Raw genomic sequence first — 27,762 nt, forward strand, 5'->3', positions numbered from 1 at the left:
ACTGGCCATGAGCCTCCTCCATTGCCAGACTGGTGGAATAGCAGCTCATATTCTGCTGGGATAGTTTACAACCGGGTGGGATCAACACTGATCTCCCCAAACCTCTAACAACAACCCTCCTGTACGCCACCTGGGTTCAGTGTCCTTCCACTGGTTTCACAATTTGCAACTGTTCAATTCTTCTGTGTCACATATTCTTCTTTAATCTCCGGCCTTTGTTCCAACCATCTGCCTTCCAATCCCTGCTACGTCTTGTCCTGCCCCCCTCTACAATCACTGAAGGGACCCGACCTTAAACATCATCTATCCATGTCCGCCAGATATGCTGCCTGAAGCACTGAGTTACTTAAGTATATATAAGCCAGCGTCTGCAGTTCCTTGTTTCAACACAATGGATAGGTGACCTTCTTCAGACTGATCGTGGTGGTGGGGGGGGGGGGGGGGGGGGGGAGAGTTGGAAGAGTACAGCAGTAAGATATGCCTGGGTGTTTGTGCTATTTTGGACGGATAACTCATCTATTGGCGCAGACGTCTCCAGCACGGCACTATAAAGTCAACCTGGATTTTTATATTTACGTTTTATGTTTAAGTCTCTGGACTAGGGCTTGGTCTCCGAAGCTTCTGCATATGAATTAAGAGCGCCACCCGCAGAGTTTGCAGCGCTGGTACCAATGGAAAGCAGCCCCCATACATAAGAGCGAAAGACAATTGTGATCCCTGTAGCTAAGGGTCTTCACAGATAAAGAAATAAGGATACTGGTTTAAAAATAGGAGCCAGACGAATATCTATAGTCATATCGTGCGGAAACATGCCCTTCTGCCCATATAATCCTTGTTGCCCCATCTAACCTAGTCCTATTTACCTTAGGTCTCTTAACCTTTCCCATCCATGCATCTACATTAGAATAACTAACAAAACCAAACCAAAGAAAAGGGAACAAGAGCACACAGATTTGTGATAACTGCGAAAAAGCGATTGGAAGAGGGAAGCATTAGCCTGGTAGACACAAAATGCTGGAGTAACTCAGCGGGACAGGCAGCATCTGTGGAATTCTCTGCCTCAGAGGTGGAGGCCGGTTCTCTGGAAGCTTTCAAGAGAGAGCTAGATAGGGCTCTTAAAAATAGCGGAGTCAGGGGATATGGGGAGAAGGCAGGAACGGCGTACTGATTGGGGATGATCAGCCATGATCACATTGAATGGCGGTGCTGGCTCGAAGGGCCTACTCCTGCACATATTGTCTATCTCTGGAGAGAAGGATTGGGTGAAGTTTCGGGTCGAGACCCTTCTTCAGACTGATGTCAGGGGAAGTGGACAGGGCAGAGATAGAATGCAGTCAGAGACAGTGAGACTGGTGGGTAGAACTGGAAGGGGAGGGGTCAATATTGTGGAAGTTATCCAAGCGTATGTACACAGACTTCTCTAACTTCAAATACCCCTTGCTTTCCCTCTCTCTCCATCCCCTCCCCCTTCCAAGTTCTCCCACTAGTCTCACTGTCTCCGACTACATTCTATCTCTGTCCCGTCCACTCCCCTGACATCAGTCTGCAGAAGGGTCTCGACCCAAAACGTCACCCATTCCTTCTCTCCAGAGATGCTGCCTGTCCCCGCTGAGTTACTCCAGCATTTTGTGTCCATCTTCGCTTTAAACCAGCATCTACAGTTCCTACCCACACAGGACCCGCCCTCTGTCTCATTTCCCCGCTTTGCTATAAATATAACCATGTTTTTAACGAAGTCTCCTTTAAGAAGGTAGCTGTGCTTCGCTACATAGCAGTAATTGGAGTGAACGCATGCGTCTTTCAGATGGATAGCGATGGCCTCGACATTTGATCCGTGTTTCTGCTCTGGGATGTAACATGGTGCATGGCAGGTAGGATAAAAATCAGTCCCGCGAAGCATCTTAAACAAACAACATTTACCCACCACAAGCTGCTCGTCACAGTCACACCACCCTTACTTAGAACCAAGGTCGTCAGGCTTCGGGTAAACCGCCGTTACATTCACTACTGTTGGTGTTGGTCATGAATGATTAATCTGCTCTCCCTCTGACCAAAGATCTTATAGCATCCGCTATAAGATCTTTGCCTCTGACTACGGCGAACAAAGGAGAGTGTAAATTATCACCTGTCCCAGGGACACGAATGCATTTAAATGACTGGTTCTGGCTAAATGCCTCAGAATAAAGTGTCCCACTTTTCTTCCTCATATGCAATCGAGCGCTATTGCCGCCGTGTACATACAAAACTCAATTTCTCTTAGATTCTTTTTTTCTGAGATACCGAGACGTTGATTTTTGTGGGAATAAACTTTGGCATCTCAAGGAGACGGATGGAACTAGGCAGACGACGCCGGTGCGCGATGGCCAACAAGGTTACTACTGCTACCTCGATCTGAATTGTGTTTTTTTGGTCTAACTGCTGTCTAGGCTGGAAGAGTACAATCCCTCCGCAAGGAACAGCAATGGATCACCAGCCGGCTCATTCGATGTTGACGCGCTGCATTTTGATCCTTACTGTCGGCAGACTTGTTCAAGGTAACATTGAGATTTATATTACCCAGGTTCCGTGGTAAAGATGTGGTGAAGTAATCAGTGCATCGAGAGAACTATTTCATTGACGATGCTGCTGGCCGCGCTTATAACTAATCCATACTCCACATAATTAATTATATGTTTTCAGTAGTAAAGATCCTTCCGATGACAGACGACACGGCGCGACTGCGATATTGTTGCTATATATATATATATGGTGTATTAGGATTGCAAAATGAAGTGAAAATGAAGTAACTTGATTAATATCAAACACTGGACTGGAGTTTATGTCACCTATGTTTACACGTTACTATTGGACTTTGTATCTATATGTACTAATGTAGCCGAGGAACATCGATCACAGATGATGGTAATTTTAGCAAAGAGTCGATTGTAAAGAATAGCAAAACAACGGGCAAGATTCGAGAAAGCGTCAAGTGAGTTTCTTACATCGGATTGCTTGGGCATGTTTAAAGAGATGTATTCAATGACACTTTCAAGAATGTTATCATTGGCACGATTCAAGCCACGCGTTACCAAAGCAGATTATCAAAATAACTATATCAACAACTGAAACAAATGCTGAACGCAACCGCTTTCCGTGATTTCTAGTCCATTAATCGCGAGTGATAAAGCCGAGATTTAGTATCGCTGCAGATTCAGTGGGAAAGTCCATAGAATGAGCGTTCCAATGGTACCCATCTTTGAGATTTTGCCCCCAACGTCTACTGACCACCCCCGTTCCCCCTGCAAAATAAAAACATACAGGCAGAAGGCATTGTCGGAGAATGTGTGGTGATAATATTAGGTCACCGTGTAGCCCGAAAATAAGTTGATTTGCAGCATAGGGAACAAAATAATGAGGCGCTGCACGGTCCCTTTGTGTGAGAACATACGGCATCCCCCCCGTGTCTCAGCCATGGAGCTCCGTGCCGCCCCGTGTCTCAGCCATGGAGCTCTGTGCCGCCCCGTGTCTCAGTGTCCCAGCCATGGAGCTCTGTGCCGCCCCGTGTCTCAGCCATGGAGCTCTGTGCCGCCCCGTGTCTCAGCCACGGAGCTCGGTGCCGCCCCGTGTCACAGCCATGGAGCTCTGTGCCGCCCCGTGTCTCAGCCATGGAGCTCCGTGCCGCCCCGTGTCTCAGCCATGGAGCGCGGTGTCGCCTTGCTGCAGCCCGATATATTATAAACGAGCGACACAAGGAATGAGACCGACTTCAGTGTCAAATTGCAACTCCTGAAAGTTACGTTCTTCATTTGATTTTGTAAATGACGTTATGCATAACTTTGAAAAATGTTTCGGATCGGGACCCTTCTTCAGACTCAATTAATCCAATCACTTATTAATGCAAGACACTTAATGGCCTGTCCCACTAACGGGCCTGTCCCACTTTCACGACCTAATTCACGTCCTTAAACGACCTTAAAAATCGAGGTCGCTGTAATCTACGACCTTCCATGACTATGTTTAAGGCCTCCTACGACTATGTTGAAGACCTTCCACGACTATGTTGAAGACCTCCCACGACTATGTTGAAGACCTCCCATGACTATGAAGACGACCTCCTTCGACTATGTTGAAGACTGGCTTCGACCATGTACGTTTTACTGCTGTTTGCAGTAGCCCTTTTGCTTCAGCACCCTTTTAAGAAAGGCAGAAGGGGAAGAGTAAGGGTGAAGAGGAAGCACAAGAAGAGGTCTCAATGGGTGAATGGAGATGATGTGATGGACTGTACCAGTACACCAGATGACTGGAAGAGAGTGGCGCTGGGCTTTGACAAAAGATGGAACTTTAAGCACACATGTGGGGCAGTGGATGGCAAGCATGCCATTCTTGTCCCTGTCCCTGTACCCCTCATTTTCCTTTTCGTACAGGATGACATTATACTCACTCCATACTCATGACTGCGTAGCCGGTCATAGTGCAAACTCCATCATCAAGTTCGCCGACGACACCACTGTTGTGGGACGTCTCACTGATGGAGACGAGTCAGAGTATAGAAGTGAGATCGACCGACTGACCAAATGGTGCCAGCACAATAACCTGGCTCTCAACACCAGCAAAACCAAGGAACTGATTGTGGATTATGGAAGGGGTAGGATGGGGACCCATAGTCCTGTTTATATCAACAGGTCGATGGTGGAAAAGGTCAAGAGCTTCAAATTCCTGGGCGAGCATATTTCCGAAGATCTCTCCTGGTCCCAGAACACCGATGCAATCATAAAGAAAGGACATCAGCGCCTCTACTTCCTGAGAATATTACTGAGAGTCGGTATGTCGAGGACTCTCTCTAACTTCTACAGGTGCACAGTAGAGAGCATGCTGACCGGTTGCATCGTGGCTTGGTTCAGCAACTTGTGCACCCAGGAGCGGAAAAGACTGCAAAAAGTTGTAAACACTGCCCAGTCCATCATCGGCTGTGACCTCCCCACCATCGAGGGGATCTACCACAGTCGCTGCCTCAAAAAGGCTGGCAGCATCATCAAGGACCCACACCATCCTGGCCACACACTCATCTCTCCGCTACCTTCAGGTAGAAGGTACAGGAGCCTGAAGACTGCAACATCCAGGTTCAGGGACAGCTACTTCCCCACAGCCATCAGACTATTAAACTCAACTGAAACAAAAATCTGAACTTTAATAGCCTATTGCACTTTATATGCTTATTTATGGACACACTGATCTGTTCTGTATTTATTTATGCCAACAATATTCTGTTGTGCTGAAGCAAAGCAAGAATTTCATTGCCCTATCTGGGACACATGACAATAAACTCTCTTGAATCTTGCATTCTGCTGGAACCATTCCTCAAGTTCCCCTCCTGCTGCCTGGTGAAGGTCTAGGGCATAACCTTCTTCCAGCCCTCCCTCATCACCAATGGGGCATCTGCCTCTGATGTTGTGTCAGACACAGGAGAAAGGGCTACTTTGCTGCCTTCAAATGAGGCAGTTAAGGATGGGGTGGTGGTGGGGACATATACTCCCACCCTGGTCTCCTCCTCCAGGGGTCTCTCATGCAGGGCTACCTCCTCCTGCACTATCACCTCCTGTGGCATCACCTCCTGCCACTCCTCCTCCTGGGTGGGCAACACCTGCATGGCCGGCTTTTTTTTAGGGTTGTGCCCTCTCCCTGCGCTGCTGTCTTTTTGGTGCCATCTCTAAAACATGTCTCCTCTCTAAAAAACTCTCCAGCTATGAATGAACATGCCCTGGAGTGACAGAGTTCTGCTGTTTAAATAACCTTTTTTTTCTACTGACCTTTTTTTCACCCCAGAGCTATTACCTTTGAATGTCTCCGACCACCTACGATACGACTACCCACGACTAGCATCACAACCTACTACGACCTATCTACGAATAAAAAGTATAGATTTTTCTCCATGGCGACCTTTTTTTACTCGTGGACATTTTTTATCAGGCTAGAAAAAATGCCCCGACCTACTTGATGCCACGAGTACCTACGACTAACATCGCAACCTACCTACGACCTACCTACTGCTTCCTACGACCATGCTGCGAGTAGGAGTCAAGGGCAAACTCGGCAGAGGTCGTGAATTAGGTTGTGAAAGTGGAACAGGCCCTTTAGAAGACCTCCACCGTGACTTTAAAATAATCAAGGTCACGGTGACCTACGACCTCCTACGACCTTCCAAGACTATGTTGAAGACCTCCTACGACTATGTTGAAGACCTCCCTCGACTATGAAGAAGACTTCCTTCGACTATGTTGAATACTGGCTTCGACCATGTACGTTGCTCACTGGCAAATCATTGTGAACAATGCAAGCAAGGAAGGAACTAGTTGGGAGGATGTTAGTAAAAATACAACTACTGTTGTTTGCAGTAGCCCTTTTGCTTCAGCAGCCTTTTAAGAAAGGCAGGAAGAGCAAGGTTGAAGAGGAAGCACAAGAAGAGGTCTCAATGGGTGAATGGAGATGATGTGATGGACTGTACCAGTACACCAGATGACTGGAAGAGAGTGGCGCTGGGCTTTGACAAAAGATGGAACTTTAAGCACACGTGTGAGGCAGTGGATGGCAAGCATGCCATTCTTGTCCCTGTCCCTGCACCCCTCATTTCCCTTACCATACAGGATGGCATTCAGCTGGAACCATTCCTCAAGGTCCCCATCCTGCTGCCTGGTGAAGGTGTAGGGCATAACCTTCCTCCAGCCCTCCCTCACCACCAAGGGGGCATCTGCCTCTGATGCTGTGTCAGACACATGAGAAAGGGCTGCTTTGCTGCCTTCAAATGAGGCAGTGAAGGATGGGGTGGTGGTGGGGACATATACTACCACCCTGGTCTCCTCCTCCAGGGGTCTCTCATGCAGGGCTACCTCCTCCTGCACTATCACCTCCTGTGGCATCACCTCCTGCCACTCCTCCTCCTGGGTGGGCAACATCTGCATGGCAGGTTTTTTTTAGGGTTGTGCCCTCCCCCTGCGCTGCTGCCTTTTTTGGTGCCATCTCTAAAACACGTCTCCTCTCCAAAATACTCTCCAGCTATGAATGAACATGCCCTGGAGTGGCAGAGGTGAAGTTCTGCTGTTTAAATTACCTTTTTTTTCTACTGACCTTTTGTTCACCCCAGAGCTATTACCTTCGACTACCTTCCACCACCTACAACTACCTACGAATAGCATCATGACCTACTACTACTTACCTACGACCTACCTACGAGTAAAAAGTATAAATTTTTCTCCATGGCGACCTTTATTTTACTCGTGGACATTTTTTATCAGGCTGGAAAAAACGCCGCGACCTACTTGAGGCCACGAGTACATGGAGACCCCACACAAGCATGAGGAAGAGTTACAAAGACCTCCTACGACCTCTTGCCGACCATGCTGCGAGTATGAGTCAAGGTGAAACTCGGCAGAGGTCGCCAATTAGGTTGTGAAAGTGGGACAGGGGCTTTACTGTGTTTTCACACTTCAGAAAGGAGCAACACCATCATCAAGTTCCTAAAATTTAGTCGTGGTGGCTGCAACAGACAAGGGAATTATTCAAGTAATTGGTAATTCAAGTAAGAGTCCTTAAGAAACCAGACCATACAGGTTATTGTATTGTGAGCACATCAGGTCAGGCACAAGAATAGACTCTTCAAGCTTGCACTGCCATTCAACATGAACATAGTCAACCTGTCCCAGACTTCAACTCCTCTATGCCAGTTCTACTTAGCCCCCAATTCCCATATCTTTCAATAATTCAATAAAGCGTCCTCCAATTTAACTACCTCTAGTGATCCAGCCTCCACAACTCTCAGGGGCAGAGTTCCAGAATAAACCTTTACGCACTTGCTTTCAGTGACCTGTTACCTCTAATACCTCTCTATTATCCCTTCATTCAAGACTCACCCAGCAGTGGAAACATCTCAACATCTCGCCTTTCAAAGCTTCTCATGATCTTGTATATTTCAATAAGGTCATCTCACATTCTTCTAAACTCCAAATACAGAATCCAATTTCTTTAATCTCTCACGACAGGACAATCATTTCATCCCAGAAATTTGCTTCAGAGTGTCCTCAATGCCTGTAGTAAAAGTCTCATAATCAGCTATCCAATTGTTGTAAATCCTAATAGTTTAGCATTTGGTTCACAGTCCCCTGCTCCCTTTAAACAGTGAAGCCTGGACCATGCTACAACATCCTAGTCCCTGTGCTCCCTTTAACACACTGGGGCCCTATATCTCAATCTCCTTTTAACACACAGCTTCCCTGATTCCCATATTCTCTTTAACACACCGGAGCCCGATTCCTGTGCCCCCCCCCCCAGTTTCCAGCCTTTAACACATCAGGGCCCTCATTCCCATGAACACCCCAGGCTATGGTTCTCACACTCTCTTAACACATTGGGGCTCTATTTCCCGTGCTGCCTTAAAATTGCCTGGGTGTACTGGAAAATTTAGTATACTACATTGTAATATTGAGTTACTGGGCCTTGACCAAACTCCACTAATCTTGCCCCAGCCATCTGTTAGTCTCCATGCTCCAATCCATCCCTCCTCACCTGCTGTGTAGCAGCTCTTGCCCTTTTGAGAAATTGATAAAATTAAAAGAAAGTGTAGATAAATCAGGAAATCCATTCAGCCATATCTCGCCATCCAGCATACCAGAAATAATTACATTTTACTATCTGTAATATTAGATATCCTTTGTATGTGCTAGTGCAGAAATGAAAATATATTAACAATTGCAAAGGAGATGCTTGCTAGATATAGGTAACTCCTTACATTTCATTAATGTGACATTTTTTTCTGTGCCTTTAGGGACCACGTGCCAATCTGGCTGTCATTCATTAAATGGACTCTGTGAGATCACTGGTGAATGCAGGTACATGCTTAACGACATATTCAATGCAGAAGAACCATGGATTTTGAAAAATACATGTCTTAGTAATAATTTAATCATCATAATTAAAATCGCACTGAAATTATTTTGCCTTGGTATTGTTTAGAAAACTTTATTTAGGCAATTCTGAAATATATTTTTGGAGGGTAATTCATTTGGTTTCATTCTGTTTTGGAGCTAGCAATAAAAATACCTTCTGGACTGAAGAAGAGTGTTGACCCCAAACATCACCTATCCATTCCCTCCTCGAATGCTGCTTGACCTGTTGAATTAATCCAGCACCTTGTGTTCTGCTCAAGATTCCAACATTTGCAGTTCCTTGTGTCCCCATTATCACATTGCTGTTTGTGGAAGATTGTAGCTTGCAAATTGACTTGCATTTTCTGCATTACAACTTTCACCACATCAATTGAGGCAATTCAATGCAAAAAAAAGGCAATGAAAAATATCCTAGAAGAACACCCACTAACTTTTCAGAGAGAAATAATAAAACAAATAATTTCCATGATAGGTGAGTCAGCGGAAATAGCGGAGTCACGGGATATGGGGAGAAGGCAGGAACGGGGTACTGATTGGGGATGATCAGCCATGATCACATTGAATGGCGGTGCTGGTTCGAAAGGCGAAATGGCCTACTCCTGCACCTTTTGTCTATTGTCTATTGTGAAGAGTAAATTAACACAATGTAACTTTTCAACTTTACCAAATGTAAATGAAGAAATCTAATTTAATTATTTAATCATTATTTACAAATTTATAATGAATAAATTGATTAGGTTTCGAAGGCAAATTTACAATATTCATTTATTGTAACAATGAAGGAATACATGGGAGGTGTAATATCAATAAAATATTTATCTCATCTAGAAAATATTAGCATTAATTTAATATATTCCATTTGAGCAAATATTTTAAAGTTGAAAGATTTCTAGGGAAAGAACAGAACAATCACTTCTTAGGTCATGTCTTTGGAACTCTCTTCCTCATATGTGATGGAAGGCAGAGGTAGATAGATTCTCGTTAAGGTTACTGGTATATGGGGATGTGGAGTTGAGCTTACCATCAGATCAGCCATGGTCTCATTGAAAGACTCGAGTGTGCATGTTTCTATATGTTCACTATTAGATTTCCGCCCAGTATATGCTGAATAGTTCCCCATGCCGTGCGCTACTTAAACTGGCAACTTTCCAAAGGAAATAGATATTCAAAATCACTGGCAAGTGATGTACAGGAACACGTTTGAATAAACAGTTAGCCAGGATAGCTGGGTAGGAAGAAAGAATCGCTTTTGCTGAATGTTGTGCTCATTAGCTAAGTATCTAGAATCAAGTTTGGCCTCCTAACCCATTTCCCACTTTTTTTGCATCAAATGAAGACAACAGCATGCTTTCAAGAATAACACATGCAAATAAAGAGTACCATTGCCATTTATCACACAGCACAATTCACCTCAAAGCCGTTTGACGGGACATTATTATAGGTTACTAGCACTGTGCATCAATCATGAATAAGGACACATCTGGATGCTATCTTTGAGGAGGAATTTGCTTATGTTATGAGGAGGAATTTGAAGCCCTGAATTTTATGCAGACGAAGATAATACATGATGCAGGTCTAGCCAACAGTAATACACAGAGCTGATATAATTTGTGTAAGCTATCTATCTTAAGCATAAAATGTTAAAGGATATCTTGACATATACAGTGCATTCAGAAAGTATTCAGACCCCTTCGCGTTTTCCACATTTTGTAACGTTACAGCCTCATTTTTAAATGAATTAAATTATTTTTTTATCATCAATCTACACGCAATACCCCAGAATGAAGAAGCGAACACTGGTGTTTAGACATTTTTGCAAAGTAAATATAAAGAAATGAGTGAATTATCAGTTTTACATAAGTATTCAGACCCTTTGCTATGACACTCAAAATTGAGCTTAGGTTCATCCTGTTTCCATTGATTATCCTTGAGATGTTTCTACAACTTGATTTGAGTCCGCCAGTGGTAAATTAAATTGATTGAACATGATTTGGAAAGGCACACACCTGCCTATACATGGTCCCACACTTGACAGTGCATGTCAGAGCAAAAACCATATAACCATATAAAAATTACAGCATGGAAAACAGGCCATCTCGGCCCTTCAAGTCCGTGCCGAACATTTATTTTCCCCTAGTCCCATCTACCTGCACTCAGACCATAACCCTCCATTCCTTTCCCGTCCATATACCTATCCAATTTATTTTTAAATGATAAAACCAAGCCATGAAGACAAAGGAATTGTCCGTAGACCTCCGAGACAGGATTGTGTTGAGACACAGATCTGGGGAAGGGTATAAAACAATTTCTGCAGCATTGCAGGTCCAGAAGAGCACAGTGGCCTCCATCATTCTTAAATGGAAGAACTTTGGAACCACCAGGACTCTTCACAGAGCTGGCCGCCCGGCCAAACTGAGCAATCGGGGGAGAAGGGCCTTGGTCAGGGAGGTGCCAAGAACCCGATGGTCACTATGGCAGAGCTCCAGAGTTCTGTGGAGATGGGAGAAACTTCCAGAAGGACAACTATATCTGCAGCACTCCACCAATCAGGCCTTTATGGTGGAGTGGCCAGACGGAAGCCACTCCTCAATAAAAGGAACATGATAGTCTGCTTGGAGTTTGCCAAAAGACACCTAAAGGACTCTCAGACCATTAGAAACAAGATTCTCTGGACTGATGAGACCAAGATTGAACTCTTTGGCCTGACTATCAAGTGTCACGTCTGGAGGCAACCAGGCACTGCTCATCACGGTGAAGCATGGTGGTGGCAGCATCATGCTGTGGGATGTTTTTCAAAGGCAGGAACTGGGAGACTAGTCAGGATCGGGGGAAAGATGAACGGAGCAAAGTACAGAGAGATTCTTGATGAAAACCTACTCCAGAGCGTTCTGGACTACAGACTGGGGCAGAGGTTCACCTTCCAACAGGACAACGACCCTACGCACACAGCCATGACAATGCAGGAGTGGTTTTGTGACGGGAGGCGGGGGGGGGGCCGCGTCCCCCCCCCCCCCCCATGTTTTGAGAGATGGGGACAATTCTGGATTTTGAAATTTGGTGAAAAAATATATCTATTAAAAATCTCCGCGAGAAAGTGGGGGTGGACTGATGATCGAGGGCACCGATTGAACAAGAGAGACGTCGGTCAGCAGGCGGGTGGGGGGCGGGACATGATGCTTCAGCGCGAAGATTGGAGGAGGGATGCGTCGGTCAGATGCGGAAGTAGGGTGTGGGACTGAGGATAGAGCATGGTGATTGGAGGACGGAGACGTCCTGGTGGAGCAAAGATCATGGAGCGGAGCTTGAATCGACCCGTTTGCGGGATCTTTCATTGCACGGCGCGGCTTAAACTCTTCCATCGCCCTTCGGTCAAATTGCTGCGTCGAGGCGATCGAGGCTCCCGATGTTAAAGCCCCTGCAGGGCGATGGAAGATTCCGCGGCCGGTTTTAAGCCGCGCCAGGCGATGAAAGACCCCGCGAACGGGCCGATTGAAGCCCCGTGATTCGGGGCGGACGAAGCTGCTGTTGCTGGAGTTCAGAGTCGGTCACCAACCGGGTCAGTTCCCGATGTTACTGTCCACAGGGCCCACGGCCGAAGCCTCGCGCGTGTGCGTGTGTGTGCGCGGCCACCAAGAAATTGTGTCCCCTCCCATGTTTTGATAGTGATTTCCGCCCCTGGTCATACACAAGAAGACTGTAATCGCTGCCAAAGGTGCCTCAACAAAGTACTGAGTAAAGTGTCTGAATGCTTATGTAAATATGATATTTCAGTTATTTCTTTTTTATTACTTTGTAAAAATTTCTAAACACCTATTTTCGCTTTTTTATTATGGGGTGTTGTGTGTAGATTGATGATTAAAAAAAAGAATTTAATCCATTTTAGAATAAGGCTGTAACGTAACAAAATGTGGAAAAAGTGAAGGGGTCTGAATACTTTCTGAATGCACTGTATTACGCCATTTCTACAGTTGCTAAAATAATTAATTCCATATACCACTAATGCTGGTGGTAATACATTGTATTGGTAACCTGGAGACAAGGATCTTCAGATACTGGAATCTTGAAGGGAAAAAACAAACTGCTGGAGAATCTCAACTGGTCAGGCACCATCTGCGGTGGGAATTGAAAATTTGATGTTTTGGGTTAGGACCCTTCTTCAGACTGACAGAGGAGGGGGTAACTGGCATAAAAAAGTGAGGGGAAAGTGTGGAACAAGAGTGGCAGATGATAGGTGAATCAGATTGGCAAATGAGCCAGGTAGGGGAGAGATGTATTGGGGAGAGTAACCAAGGCTGGAGATGATACTGTATGTGGAGAAGAATATAAGCGCAGGTGGTGGGTAGCTGGGTGGATGAAAAAGGGACGGTTTATGTGAAATTGGAGAATTCTATAATCATACTTTTCGATTATAGGCTACCCAAGTGCTATTCTTAGACAAGATTGATAAGCTGTTTCACAGCCGGCAACTAGTAACAATAAATTGCCAGAATCTGATGTTGTTTTCCTCTGTTGCAGGTGTAAGCCTGGCTGGCTGGGAGACCTGTGTGATAAGTGTATTCCTTCTCCTGGCTGTTTACATGGCACGTGCACCAAACCTTGGGAATGTGTTTGTAAAAAAGGGTGGACTGGCAGTCTCTGCAACAGAGGTTGGTTCAGATTTACAGTGAAATGCAAAAACTATAAAATTCAGATAATCAGTTGGCAAATGTCCAGAATTATACCCGCGTTTCAATACCCGAGAAACAATGTTGGTGCTACAAACAAAATCATAAACAAACTTTAAGCAAAATTTTTTACTTTGACAATTGAGATATTTTTAACTAATGTAATATTTTAATATTGATCATTTATATTAATCTTATTTTTATTTCCTGATTTTTCTGCTCAACAATTTATAGAAAGTTATGAATTAAGGATCAAACCTGCAAGATATATTTGTGCAACCCTGCCCTTTTGAATACCTTCTTGAGACCATTCTCCAAATATATTTCAATGGCATCATTTCTACCCCCAAAGCTACATGGCAAATCTAATAACAACATTTCAACCCATTTTCTGCCTACTCCAATTATTCTGTTGGATTTATGCTTCAGCTGCCAACCTAAACAATTGTCTCGTAATTCACCACTTTTAGCCTGGCTTTGGTATGAAAATCACTAATCTCTTTAACCTTCATAAGTTCAATGAAGGGTAATTTATTACATATAGTGTATTGTCCAAATATTTCTTGTAGATAACTTGGTTATCTATGGACTAGTTAATCCCCTAGTTGAGGTGTCCTTCTTGGAAAGGGACTCTCTGTCACTCTGACATCTACAAGCCGCCGACCAATTGTCCTGATCACTAATCAAGAGTCAAAAGTGTTTTATTGTCATATGGAGTAGTTCCTGAGGATTGGAGGGTAGCTAATGTAACCCCACTTTTTAAAAAGGGAGGGAGAGAGAAAACGGGGAATTACAGACCAGTTAGTCTAACATCGGTAGTGGGGAAACTGCTAGAGTCAGTTATTAAAGATGGGATAGCAGCACATTTGGAAAGTGGTGAAATCATTGGACAAAGTCAGCATGGATTTATGAAAGGTAAATCATGTCTGACGAATCTTATAGAATTTTTCGAGGATGTAACTAGTAGAGTGGATAAGGGAGAACCAGCGGATGTGTTATATCTGGACTTTCAGAAGGCTTTCGACAAGGTCCCACATAAGAGATTAGTATACAAACTTAAAGCACACGGTATTGGGGGTTCAGTATTGATGTGGATAGAGAACTGGCTGGCAGACAGGAAGCAAAGAGTAGGAGTAAACGGGTCCTTTTCAGAATGGCAGGCAGTGGGGTACCGCAAGGCTCAGTGCTGGGACCCCAGCTATTTACAATATATATTAATGATCTGGATGAGGGAATTGAATGCAACATCTCCAAGTTTGCGGATGACACGAAGCTGGGGGGCAGTGTTAGCTGTGAGGAGGATGCTAGGAGGCTGCAAGGTGACTTGGATAGGTTGAGTGGGTGGGCAAATGCATGGCAGATGCAGTATAATGTGGATAAATGTGAGGTTATCCACTTTGGTGGCAAAAACAGGAACGTAGACTATTATCTGAATGGTGGCCGATTAGGAAAAGGGGAGATGCAACGAGACTTGGGTGTCATGGTACACCAGTCATTGAAAGTAGGAATGCAGGTGCAGCAGGCAGTGAAGAAAGCAAATGGTATGTTTGCATTCATAGCAAAAGGATTTGAGTATAAGAGCAGGGAGGTTCTACTGCAGTTGTACAGGGTCTTGGTGAGACCACACCTGGAGTATTGCATACAGTTTTGGTCTCCTAATCTGAGGAAAGACATTCTTGCCATAGAGGGAGTACAGAGAAGGTTCACCAGACTGATTCCTGGGATGGCAGGACTTTCATATGAAGAAAGACTGGATAGACTCGGCTTGTACTCGCTAGAATTTAGAAGATTGAGGGGGGATCTTATAGAAACTTACAAAATTCTTAAGGGGTTGGACAGGCTAGATGATTATTCCCCATGTTGGGGAAGTCCAGAACTAGGGGTCACAGCTTAAGGATAAGAGGGAGTCTTTTAGGACCGAGATGAGAAAATGGTGAATCTGTGGAATTCTCTGCCAGAAGGTAGTTGAGGCCAGTTAATTGGCTATATTTAAGAGGGAGTTAGATGTGGCCCTTGTGGCTAAAGGGATCAGGGGGTATGGAGAGAAGGCAGGGATGGGATACTGAGTTGGATGATCAGCCATGATCATATCGAATGGCGGTGCAGGCTCGAAGGGCCGAATGGCCTACTCCTGCACCTATTTTCTATGTTTCTATGTTTCTATGTTTCTATGTCCCGAAACAGAATAATGAAATTCTTGTGGGCCTGTCCCACTATACGAGTTTACCCAAGAGCTCTCATCAAACTCGTGGTAAGCACGTAGAATGTACGTTGCGGGTACGTCGGAGCTCTGGACGTCTCTTAGCAGCTCGTAACGCTAACGGCAGGTACTCGGACGCGGTAAGCTCGTGAACACTCGTGAAGAATTTTCAACATGTTGAAAATGTCCACAAGAGCCCCGAGTACCTACGAGCGGCTATTACTGTAATTCTCCGAATTTGAATCAGGCGAAACGCGGCAGAACTCTTGAATTAGCTCGTACAGTGGGTCAGCCCCCATTACTTGCTGCAGCACAACAGATATGTAAACATAGTACTTTATAAAATCCATAATAAACACCCTAAATAGAATAAACATACAAATAATAAACAAAAGAAACTGCCTAAACACCATTAACTTCCCTATCCAGGGTCCGATAGCCAAACCACATTATTTGCCCATCACAAGGTCAACCACTTTTTAGAATCCCCCTGTAATCTCCATACTAAACCCTTGCTATGTGTTCATGTACCTTTAGCACGTTGCATTAGTAAAGTCTGAATAAGCTTTCATGCAACATAACATGATTTAACAACTAAATATTAGTTTGTTAATCTATTACTCTTTATAACGCAAAATTGCTTTTTTTTTAAAATTAGTTATATTTTATGATTACAGTGTTCCTTAATTGTTCAACTGAACATTCTTGTGCCAATAACTCCACATGTATAAGGGATGAAGATGGTGGCTATACATGTACCTGTGAAGAGGAATTTACAGGAAACCAATGCCAACTCAGGAAAAGCCCCTGCTACACCAATGGGTAAGGGATAGATAGTGTATAATTTTAATGTTACATTAAAAAGATACATCAACCCCGTATATGCTGCATTGAACATGTGAATTTGACATTCAGCTTAATCCACGCAGATTGATTCTCAAACCCATGATGTCCAATTAACTTCAAAGTAATTTCAACATTCTTGTTTCCAAGGCAGTCCATCATACAAATATTAGCACAGCAATGTTTGTGCTAAACAAAATGCAAAGTTAATTTGATTTGATTCATATCCTTCTATTCCTTGCACTTCCATGTGCTTATCTAAATACCTCTCATACGCCACTATTGTATCCGCCTCCACCACTAACCTTGGCAGTAAATTCCAGGCCCCCACCACTCTCTGCGTTAAAAACTGGCTCTGCACATCTCCACCAAACTTTCCCCCTCTCACCGTACAGGTCTGTCCTCTAGCATAGATATTTACACCCTTGGAAAAAGGTCTCACTGTCTAACCTTTCTATGCCTCCTAATTTCATGCACTTAAAGCCCTGTCCCACAGTGTGAGTTCATTCCAAGAGCTCTCCTGGGTTTAAAAAAAATCAAACTCGTGGTAAGCACGGAGAATGAACGTAGCGGGTACGTTGCAGCTCGGGGACGTCTCTTGGTAGCTCGTAATGTTAGTGGCAGGTACTCGGGAAGACTCGCTAATGGCAGGTAAGCACGGGAAGACTCGTGAAGATTTTTCAACATGTTGAAAAATGTCCACGAGAGCCCCGAGAACCGACGAGTGGCCATTACCATAAATCTCCGAGTTCGAATCAGGGCAAACTCGGGAGAGCTCTTGGAATGAACTCGTACTGTGGGACAGGGCTATTATGTGTTGATCATTCTGTGTATGAGAAAGATCACATGGCACCAGTAGTAAACATTGCATTTTCTCACTTTAGAAGTGTGACCACGATAATGTGTATATTTTTGGCTGTAACCTGTTCACTTGCCCAAATATTTGATTTAAATATCTCTGAAACAAGTCTTACACCGCCAGTGTCAGTAAATTTAGGAGCAAAGAGAAGCTTATATCACTGCTGTAATGACAGGTTTTACATCGTCTCAAGGGTTTAGTCCTCGATAGTCACTTTAATTGATGACCGAGGATCAGTAGGTAATTAATACGCACTCATGAGCTCTCCACGAGACATTCAATGCCATTGAAAGATAAATCTTCCAAAAACAGTCTCTTGATTAATAATTTCTTTATTGTAGTAGTACAAACAGTAAGATAATCCATACTAGCTTCTTCTTGTATAATTACATTTCAATCATACTTTGGTCATGGTCAAAAACTATGTCTCTCCCCGATCTACTTCCAACTAAACTAAACTAAACTCCTCGGGAGTCTGTGCGAGAATCCCAGCCGCAAACACGCTTCAGACTACGTATAAATCCCACCCAAATAATTACAGGCAGATAAAATTGAAAGGTAACTTGTTATAGTTATAACATACTGAGTTGTTAAATGGCTACTACAATAGCAGTAGTTGCAATTATTATAACTGCATGTGAAAATTGTACTGTTTAATTGTACTGATAATTGTGTGTGCAGCCAACAAAACCTGTTTTATTCATTGGTTGCACCAAACATGATTGGAAGGGCATTCGGTCAGATTACACTGTGCTGTACCAGAATTAATGGAATACATTGAAAAGATGCAATTGTAAATGTTAAATCCAAAGCTGCAAAAAGAGCCTATTTTTAACTGGAGTTTGCTGCACAGTGGTTCGAACATCACTGCCAGGTCAGTGTGCAGAATTGCATTCACAGTACATAATCATCACTCACTAGAATATGGAAGGAAGCGTTTCCAACACATTGTGTTTGTGCTGGGCTGGTTCTCACTACAGATACATAGTCTGATTTATTTAACCTTGGTGTTGTGCAATCAATTAATAAAAAAGGTCGCTTTAGTTGAACACACAATTATAATAACCAAACTATACAATTTTCATGCGCGGCCTCCAATAGAAACATAGAAAACACGTGCAGGAGTAGGCCATTCGGCCCTTCGAGCCTGCACCGCCATTCAATATGATCATGGCTGATCATCCAACTCAGTATCCTGTACCTGCCTTCTCTCCATACCCCCTGATCCCTTTAGCCACAAGGGCAACATCTAACTCCCTCTTAAATATAGCCAATGAACTGGCCTCAACTACCTTCTGTGGCAGAGAAATCCACAGATTCACCACTCTCTGTGTGAAAAATGGTTTTCTCATCTCGGTCCTAAAAGACTTCCCCCTTATCCTTAAACTGAGGCCCCTTGTTCTGGACTTCCCCAACATCGGGAACAATCTTCCTGCATCTAGCCTGTCCAACCCCTTAAGAATTTTGTACGTTTCTATAAGATCCCCCCTCAATCTTCTAAATTCTAGTGAGTACAAGCCGAGTCTATCCAGTCTTTCTTCATATGAAAGTCCTGCCATCCCAGGAATCAGTATGGTGAACCTTCTCTGTACTCCCTCTATGGCAAGAATGTCTTTCCTCAGATTAGGAGACCAAAACTGTACGCTATACTCCAGGTGTGGTCTCACCAAGACCATGTACAACTGCAGTAGAACCTCCCTGCTCTTATACTCAAATCCTTTTGCTATGAATGCTTTTGCTATGAATTTGCTACGAATAGTTTCACTGCTACCCCATATTTGTTTCATAGAAATATAGGAGAAGGAATAAGCTGTTTAGCCCTTTGAACCTGCTCCACCATGATCATGGCTGATACTTTATCTCAGTACCAAACTCCTGTTCTATTTCTATACCCATTAATGCTTTTTGTATTTAGAAATATATTTCCTTCTTAAATATATTGTGACTTAGCTTCCATAGTATATTATGACAGAAAATCCGACTAATTTGGCAAAAATGTCTCCATCATCTCAACCCTAAGTGACCTATACTATATCCTGAGGTTGTGACGTCTGGTTCTCAGCCCATTTGTCCTCCACCCTTCTCCCTCCCCCTACCACCACCCAGCCAAGCAAAACATTCTTACTAACTCCAGTTTCTCCCAGCCTCTAGTCTGTCAGAATTTTGTATGTTTCATTGACATTTTCTTTCATTCATATCAGTCCAGGTCTCGTCACCTCACCTTTAGTATAAGTTTCACCATCACATGAATCAGACTGGTGAGCCTTTGTAGCATTCCCCGTAAGGCAAGAGTATTTTTTCTCAGGCCAAAATATCAAAATTGCACACTGTTACAGATCTCATCAGTCCTGCTCTCATGCTCAAATGTTTTACTTTCAGTGATTGGTGAATAAGGACTCCCTTTATTCATAAACATTTAAATATGTTTAAGCCTTCCCTTTTCTCACAAAAGTGGATATCTTCACATATATCCATGCTGCAGTGCACCTGCCATGCATTTGCCCACTCTCTCAACATGTTTAAATCACCTTGAGGCTTCTTTGTATCCTCTCCATGATTCACAATCCACCCAGTCTCCCCTAACAAGCCCCCATTATCACCTTTCTTACTTATAATGTCACAGCACAGGTGACCTCTGAGTCCCTGTTTAACACCTCTCAGCAGCTGCCTCCATCTTTTCCCTCCCCGCTCCAATATACCCCTTTTTCCTCTTTTTTATCTCTTCCGCCTACATTTATCCCCACCCTGCCCTCCACCAGACTCCATATGTCTATCACCCCACTCCAGTTCACTAATCACCTCTGGCTTTTTTCTCACCATTCCCCCTCTCTGTTCAACAGTAGCTATTTTCCTTCGCCACTCTCAGTCCCGGTCCAGGATTTCAACCCGAATAACTGATCTTCCTTTCCTTGACCCACTGAGTTCCTCCTACAGATATTTTGTTTTCCCACCCAGTCTTGTGCCATCAGTAATATTATTTCCTGTTCCCTCATTTGGCTCATTGGCATATGTTGCGAATATCTGGCCATCAAGCCCAGCAGTCACTGCCTGCCATTCTAAACATGACTCAAGACTCAACTTTATAAATATGTCTCACAATTACAAATAATATGCAATCATATTGTCAAAGTTAAAAAATCAAATTATATCAATTGGTTTAAAACTTATTTCATGCTGCAATTTACATGTACTGTAGATAGTATTCGTTTATATATTTTGTAAGATTATTTTATGCATGATTTTTATTTGTTATGCAGTGAAGAATGAGCAATTTTGAAGGAATATGGTTATAAATGAACAGTTTTCATCCAGATAAAATTTCATACTATGTTGATATTTTTGCCATTTCTACACACTATAAAATATTCATGACATTCAGTTCATTTTTTTAATTTTTAGAGCAATATGCACTTTTTATTTGTTATAATCTGAAATATTTTTAATCTGTTGTGAAAATTTATGAAAAAGTATATAAACTCATGTAATTGAAAATCAGGTTTCTTGTTTAATTTTGCTCATTTGACTTTTCTCTGCAATTTATCATGCTTTGATTTATAGATTTGTTAGAAATATTTAATGTGTGCTGACTTACTATTATAATGTGGAGAGGTGGATACTGTGATGGTCAACAGTGGAAGGAAGGTCCAGTTGATGAATGGTGAATTGGTACTGCAATCAGATGGGCTGATCAAGTAGAACCTGGCCAGAAAGAAATAAGAAATAATCAGAAGACTGCAATTAGCATGTTCCCTTCGATTTTGCACAAATAAATTGTATACCGTCTGTACAATAAACAAAGGATGAGATTGCCTGTCCAACTCTCTTCTCCAAAGAAGAAACATACTGACCCATCACACCTTCTGAGGGATAACTTTTTCACACAGAGGGTGGTGGGTGTATGGAACAAGCTGCCAGAGGAGGTAGTTGAGGCAGGGACTTTCCCAACGTTTATGAAACAGTTAGACAGGTACATGGATAGGACGGGTTTCGAGGCATACGGACCAAACGCGGGCAGGTGGGACTAGTGTAGCTGGAACATGTTGGCCGGTGTAGGTAAGTTGGGCCGAAGGGCCTGTTTCCACGCTGTATCACTCTATGACTCTATAACACCAATTTGTATTTGAAAAATATCTTTAAACTAGCAGAAGTTTGAAGGCACTTTGCAGCAGTATTGTTGGGTGATGGGGATGAGTTATGCTCTGGTGACACAAAAGTTAACGACCAGCGTTTTAGTGTTAAGAGACACAGTATTCAAACATTCATAATAATGCATTTCATTCTCGAGTTATTTGCATGGAAGGTGACATAGCTGAACCTCCAGAGTGAGTGAAAGCAGCTTTGATAAGGTTAGTGGGCAAAATTACAGCACATGGTATTGGGGGTAGGGTATTGACATGGATAGAGAATTAGTTGGCAGACGGGAAACAAAGAATTGGAATAAACCGGTCCCAGTCCCAAACCAAAAGTTTGTTTTAATGTTCTTCGGTTTTTTATGTGGGGGGAGGGGATCGGGGGAAACTTTTTTTCAAGTTCTTACCTACCTGGAGATTTTTCGGATCACATTCTCCGGGCTTAGCGATGGAGCTGGAAGCCTCCTTGGACTGTTGTGAGCCCCACGGGCTTAACGTCGAACCTGATCCCTTGCCTGGGATCGCTCCCACCGCGGAACCAACACCAAGGGCTCGCAGTGTCGGGTGAGGCCGAGTCGGGAGGTCCAACGCCGCGGAAGGTTCAACCAGCCCCAACGCGAGGTTCAATCGTCCAGCGCAGGGAAGCTGACATCCCCCCCGATGCGGAGCTTGATCACCTCGACGTGGAGGGCCCGAACGCCGCCGGCTACGGGAATCGAGATCATCCCGTCAACGGAGGCTCGAGGCCCATTTAAAACTGAGATGAGAAAATACTTTTTCACCCAGAGAGTTGTGAATTTGTGGAATTCTCTGCCACGGAAGGCAGTAGAGGCCGATTCACTGGGTTAATTTATAAGAGAGTTAGATAGAGCTCTAGGGGCTAGCGGAATCAAGGGATATGGGGAGAAGGCAGGCATGGGTTACTGATTGTGGATGATCACCCATGACCACAATGAATGGCGGTGCTGGCTTGAAGGGCCAAATGGCCTCCTCCTGCACCTATTTTCTATGTTTCTAAATAATACTTCCAACTAAATATAACAGTGAAGAGATGCTCTCTGTCCCCTGTGTTTATGGAACAGTGCCTGTTTCCAGCATCTGCAGCAGGTCAGTAGTTGTTTTCCTTATTGCGCCTCCCCCAATATGTCACCCCCAACCCCTAAGGCCTCCCTCTGATCACCCATGACTGCAGCTCAACTACAAGGCAGCCATAAAGAAAGCGAATGGTATGTTAGCATTCATAGCAAACGGATTTGAGTATAGGAGCAGGGAGGTTCTACTGCAGTTGTACATGGTCTTGGTGAGACCACACCTGGAGTATTGCGTACAGTTTTGGTCTCCAAATCTGATGAAGGACATTATTGCCATAGAGGGAGTGCAGAGAAGGTTCGCCAGACTGATTCCTGGGATGTCAGGACTTTCATATGAAGAAAGACTGGATAGACTCGGCTTGTACTCGCTAGAATTTAGGAGATTGAGGGGGGATCTTATAGAAACTTATAAAATTCTTAAGGGGTTGGACAGGCTAGATGTAGGAAGATTGTTCCCGGTGTTGGGGAAGTCCAGGACAAGGGGTCACAGTTTGAGGATAGAGGGGAAATCCTTTAGGACTGAGATGAGAAACACATTTTTCACACAGACAGTGGTGAATCTCTGGATCTCTCTGCCACAGAAGGTAGTTGAGGCCAGTTCATTGGCTATATTTAAGAGGGAGTTAGATGTGGCCCTTGTGGCTAAAGGGATCAGGGGGTATGGAGAGAGAGAGCAGCTACAGGATACTGAGTTGGATGATCAGCCACGATCATATTGAATGGCGGTGCAGGCTCGAAGGGCCGAATGGCCTACTCCTGCACCTATTTTCTATGTTTCTATAAAGGATGCAACATCTGAAGATTCTTGCAGTTTATTCAAAGGGTACTTTCAACAGAATATATTAAAGAAACCTTGACTTTTATCCAGCAGAGAGATTAGCAAACAATGTCTAAATATTGAATTAGTCTTTAAAATGTTTGCCCATGCGTGTCACAAAATGCAGAGTCATCACATGGTGTTGTATTCTTGTGAATTCAAAATTGTAGACAAGGTCTGCAAGAATTCAAATAAAATTATTCTGTCCTTTAAATAAGATTCACAATCTTGATTACTGGGCAGCCACCTTCACCAGCACTGCAGGAGGCAGACATCAAGTAGGAAATAAGTGTGCATGTCACATGCACCACAGCAGGGATGCTAATACTGCCTTGAGGCAGTGCAGCGTAGGTTCACGAGATTGATCCCTGGGATGGCGGGACTGTCATATAAGGAAAGATTGAAAAGACTAGGCTTGTATTCACTGGAGTTTAGAAGGATGAGGGGGTTCTTATAGAAACATATAAAATTATAAAAGGACTGGACAAGCTAGATGCAGGAAAAATGTTCCCAATGTTGGGCGAGTCCAGAACCAGGGGTCACAGTCTTAGAATAAAGGGGAGGTCATTTAAGACTGAGGTGAGAAAAAAACATTTTCACCCAGAGAGTTGTGAATTTGTGGACTTCCCTGCCAAAGAGGGCAGTGGAGGCCAGGTCATTGGATGGATTTAAGAGAGAGTTAGATAGAGCTCAAGGGGCTAGTGGCATCAAGGGATATGGGGAGAAAGGCACGGGATAAGCTTTTCCCACTGAGAGTAGGGAAGATTCAAACAAGGGGACATGACTTGAGAATTAAGGGACAGAAGTTTAGGGGTAACATGAGGGGGAACTTCTTTACTCAGAGAGTGGTGGCTGTGTGGAATGAGCTTCCAGTGAAGGTGGTGGAGGCAGGTTCGTTTGTATCATTTAAAAATAAATTGGATAGTTATATGGACAGGAAAGGAATGGAGGGTTATGGTCTGAGCGCAGGTATATGGGACTAGGGGAGAATATGTGTTCGGCACGGACTAGAAGGGTCGAGATGGTCTGTTTCCGTGCTGTAATTGTTATATGGTTATATGATATTGATTGGGGACGATCAGCCATAATTACAATGAATGGCGGTGCTGGCTCAAAGGGCTGAATGGCCTCCTCCTGCGCCTATTTTCTATGTTTCTATGAATTATAAAAATCAGCTCTACGATTAGATTCTCATTGTACCTTTTCAAGTTTGTTCGAAATACTTAGAGTGTGTTGATTTATCATGACACTGTAGCCTATTCGAAGCTGTGAAGGAAGGTAAGATGAATGGTGATTGCCATTAGATGAGTTGATTAGAGGGATTGGTTGGGAAAAAAACAATCTAGACCACATTCTCCCTTTCTCTTCTTTCTTAGCCTTTTGCAGCACAGTTGGTGGCAAGGTCTAAATGATCCAGACAGCAAGGTTAAACAGCTTTAATTAGACCACCCTGAATCTCGGCACACACTCTACGAATTACTACAAGATATCAGGGCTGTTGGAGCAATGGGATCATTGTTTGAACAGGGATTCAATGTACTTTTTCACATTCTCTGTACCGTCATGGTATTTGTAATGCTTGTGTTGAATCATGAGCCTTGCCACCCATCTCTTTGGTTTGTCGTGCTACTCAGGTGTAGTTGGCCTAGTGGACTGCTAGGCAATAAAGTTATCGTTACTCCTGCCAGGAACTTTGGCCTTTGTCTTCTTCTTGCGTATGGCGTGCACAGCCTAAAGTTGTAAGACAACTTGTTCTGTTTGAACTTCTGTTTGTGCACGCCAGGTTGATTGCATTCGTCGAAACAGGGTGGACCACGTGAAGGTTGCAATCTCCCACCCCTTGGTCTTTGTGCTGCATGGTACTGTATATGGTCAAAAGCCAGCAATACTGAAGGAGTGGGGCCCCTTTTGGTTTGTGTGCAACATTGTATTGACATGCAGTTCATGGCACCCAGCAACATGGGAGGCCTGGAATCATCATGAAAGTGCATGCTCCCGAATGAACAAAATGAAATTTGTTTAGTCTTTAAAATAGATATGTGACCGTTACTTAACTTAGGCAACAAGCAATTATTTTGGCCTCAGTTTGGAAGGATCCCAGCCTTCATAAGCATGGCACTGTAATCCTTGATCTGCACGAGAGTTGCAATTGTGTATGTAGTACACGGCAGATTTAAGTGAAGATTTATTTGAGATTCAATGTGGAGAAATGCTACCAGTGCTTCTTGAGTGAATGTGGCCACCCATTTGAGTCATCTGCTCTCCCTTTCCCTCTTCTTTACTTGGAGCTGCTTTGTGAAGAAGTGTCCAAGGTAAGGAAAATCCTTCTGTATCTAGGATCCCATTCGCTGCAGATACAGCAACCTTACATAATCTAGCAAATAACTGCCTCTTGTAGAATTAGAGTAACTGCAGAATAACAAACAGTAGCTAAGCAGGCAGTAGTGGACGATTCCTTCAAGTAGTACTGATGGGCTAAATCTGTCCTGGTGCTGAATGGATAGTGATCCAAATAACTCTAATGTAGGACATTACCTAGAATATTGGGTTCAAACACGGTGGCATTGTTGTCAAATCAGCATGAAATCACTGCCTTTTAAAAGGCAAACGCACCAATTCCTAAAAACAAATAATAATAACCAGGGCTTTTTTAGTGTATGCTGGTACCTCTAAAATGTTAAAAACTATATTGATGTACTGGATCCAGTAGGGTCGTGTGAACTGTTATGTGTACTGGCACCTTTTTTCTACAAAAAAAAAGCACTACTAATAGCATATATTATTGTTCACGTTTTAACCTTGTGTTTCAAATGAATGAGTGTCAGTGTTTCAAAGACATTCAATATCTGTTATTTATTTGTGTGACTTCAGGACACTTTGTCAGAATGGAGGAAGTTGCTTTGAAGATAACAGGACCGCAGTCAAGAACTACTGCTTATGTTTGCCTGGTTTTACTGGGGGCATCTGTGAAAAAAGCATCAGCAATTGTAATCCAAATCCTTGTGCCAACCATGGAACCTGCATGGATCTGGTTTCCAACTTCAGCTGCCTTTGCATTGGAGGGTTCACTGGCAAATTCTGTGATTATGCAGTCACATCTTGCCTTAGTCATCCATGCCAAAATAGGGGCGCATGCCATGATCATCCTAAGGGTGGCTTTGATTGTGCATGTTTGCCTGGTTACGGAGGAGAAATCTGCCAACATGAAGCATTTATTAATTCTACTCATGACTCAAAGCAGAATGTATCTGAGCATGCAAGAGCAAGATGGACCAGACATGGCAAGCATTTTCATCCACTGCTGCATGCCTCTCATAAATCAACACCACAGCAAGGAAATGATATGATCAAGATAACACTGAAAGAAACCATCCATACATCGAACTCACTGCTCAACAGCAGTCAAATGATCTGTTTTACAGTGCTTGCGTTATTTACGTGTCTTGTGATCCTCGGATCTGTAGGAATCATCTTCTTCTCCAAGTGTGAAATGTGGCTGGCAAATGCCAAGTATCGGCATCTCCTCTGGAAGCAAAGAAGGTATTTACTCCAAGACAAAAATGAAGACTTTTCAGTCAAAATTATATCTCCAAGCATGAATAAATTTACAAGCTATGGTAATAATTATACGTCCTTCTAAAGTTTATTTGTAAATCAAACACATATACAAAATATTGCATAATTTAATACATTTGCAATTGTAACAGCTAATCACGTTTCATTCATAAGATACTGTATTATTTAAGTAGTTTTGATTAATGTCGTAAAACACACTCACATTCATGTAAAGTGCTATCCAAAGATTTTTTCAAGAATAATGGGTATTCATTCATGCCTTAGTTATTTTTTATTTTCCTTCATTTGGTGACCTGCAGAATGGAGAAAGGAAATAACTGAATTCCTTTTCATTTGTTTACGATTGTTTACAATCTATTGGGACCAGCACTAATGTACCCTGTTTTAGTCTGAAATCATAATTTGTATTGTATAATTAAATCTACTCCGCTGTACACATTCAAAATTCCTAATGCTTAAGATGTTAGTTTGTTTACTACTACGACTTGCTACTTTACTTTGGTTACAGTCCAGCATTGTGACGGTGTTATGACAATGCTCATTTTGCATCCCGAGGACAAGAATTAAATAAAAAAGCTTTGACCAAATAAATATTTATCTTTGAATGTCATACAATGTACTTAAATTCAGTGGGTTTGAATAAACAAAATGTAGTGTGTTAAGATAA

General features: G+C 43.2%; 1 protein-coding gene across 2 annotated transcripts; it reads left to right on the forward strand.

Moving 5' to 3' along the window:
* The first annotated feature begins 1,620 nt into the window (after positions 1–1,620).
* Positions 1,621–27,762, forward strand: dlk1 (delta like non-canonical Notch ligand 1). 2 transcript variants are annotated; one of them, XM_033026518.1, is made up of 6 exons: positions 1,622–1,871; positions 2,427–2,534; positions 8,795–8,858; positions 13,431–13,561; positions 16,457–16,601; positions 26,391–27,762. In XM_033026518.1, the coding sequence occupies exons 1-6, from the start codon at positions 1,865–1,867 to the stop codon at positions 27,157–27,159; spliced, it is 1,224 nt and encodes a 407-aa protein (XP_032882409.1). In that variant the 5' UTR covers positions 1,622–1,864; the 3' UTR covers positions 27,160–27,762. The 2 variants fall into 2 exon arrangements, with proteins under 2 accessions (XP_032882410.1, XP_032882409.1); XM_033026519.1 differs by lacking the exons at positions 8,795–8,858; positions 13,431–13,561 and having other exon boundaries at positions 1,621–1,871.

The sequence above is a fragment of the Amblyraja radiata genome, chromosome 9, assembly GCF_010909765.2.
Source record: "Amblyraja radiata isolate CabotCenter1 chromosome 9, sAmbRad1.1.pri, whole genome shotgun sequence".
NCBI classification, from domain to species: domain Eukaryota; kingdom Metazoa; phylum Chordata; class Chondrichthyes; order Rajiformes; family Rajidae; genus Amblyraja; species Amblyraja radiata.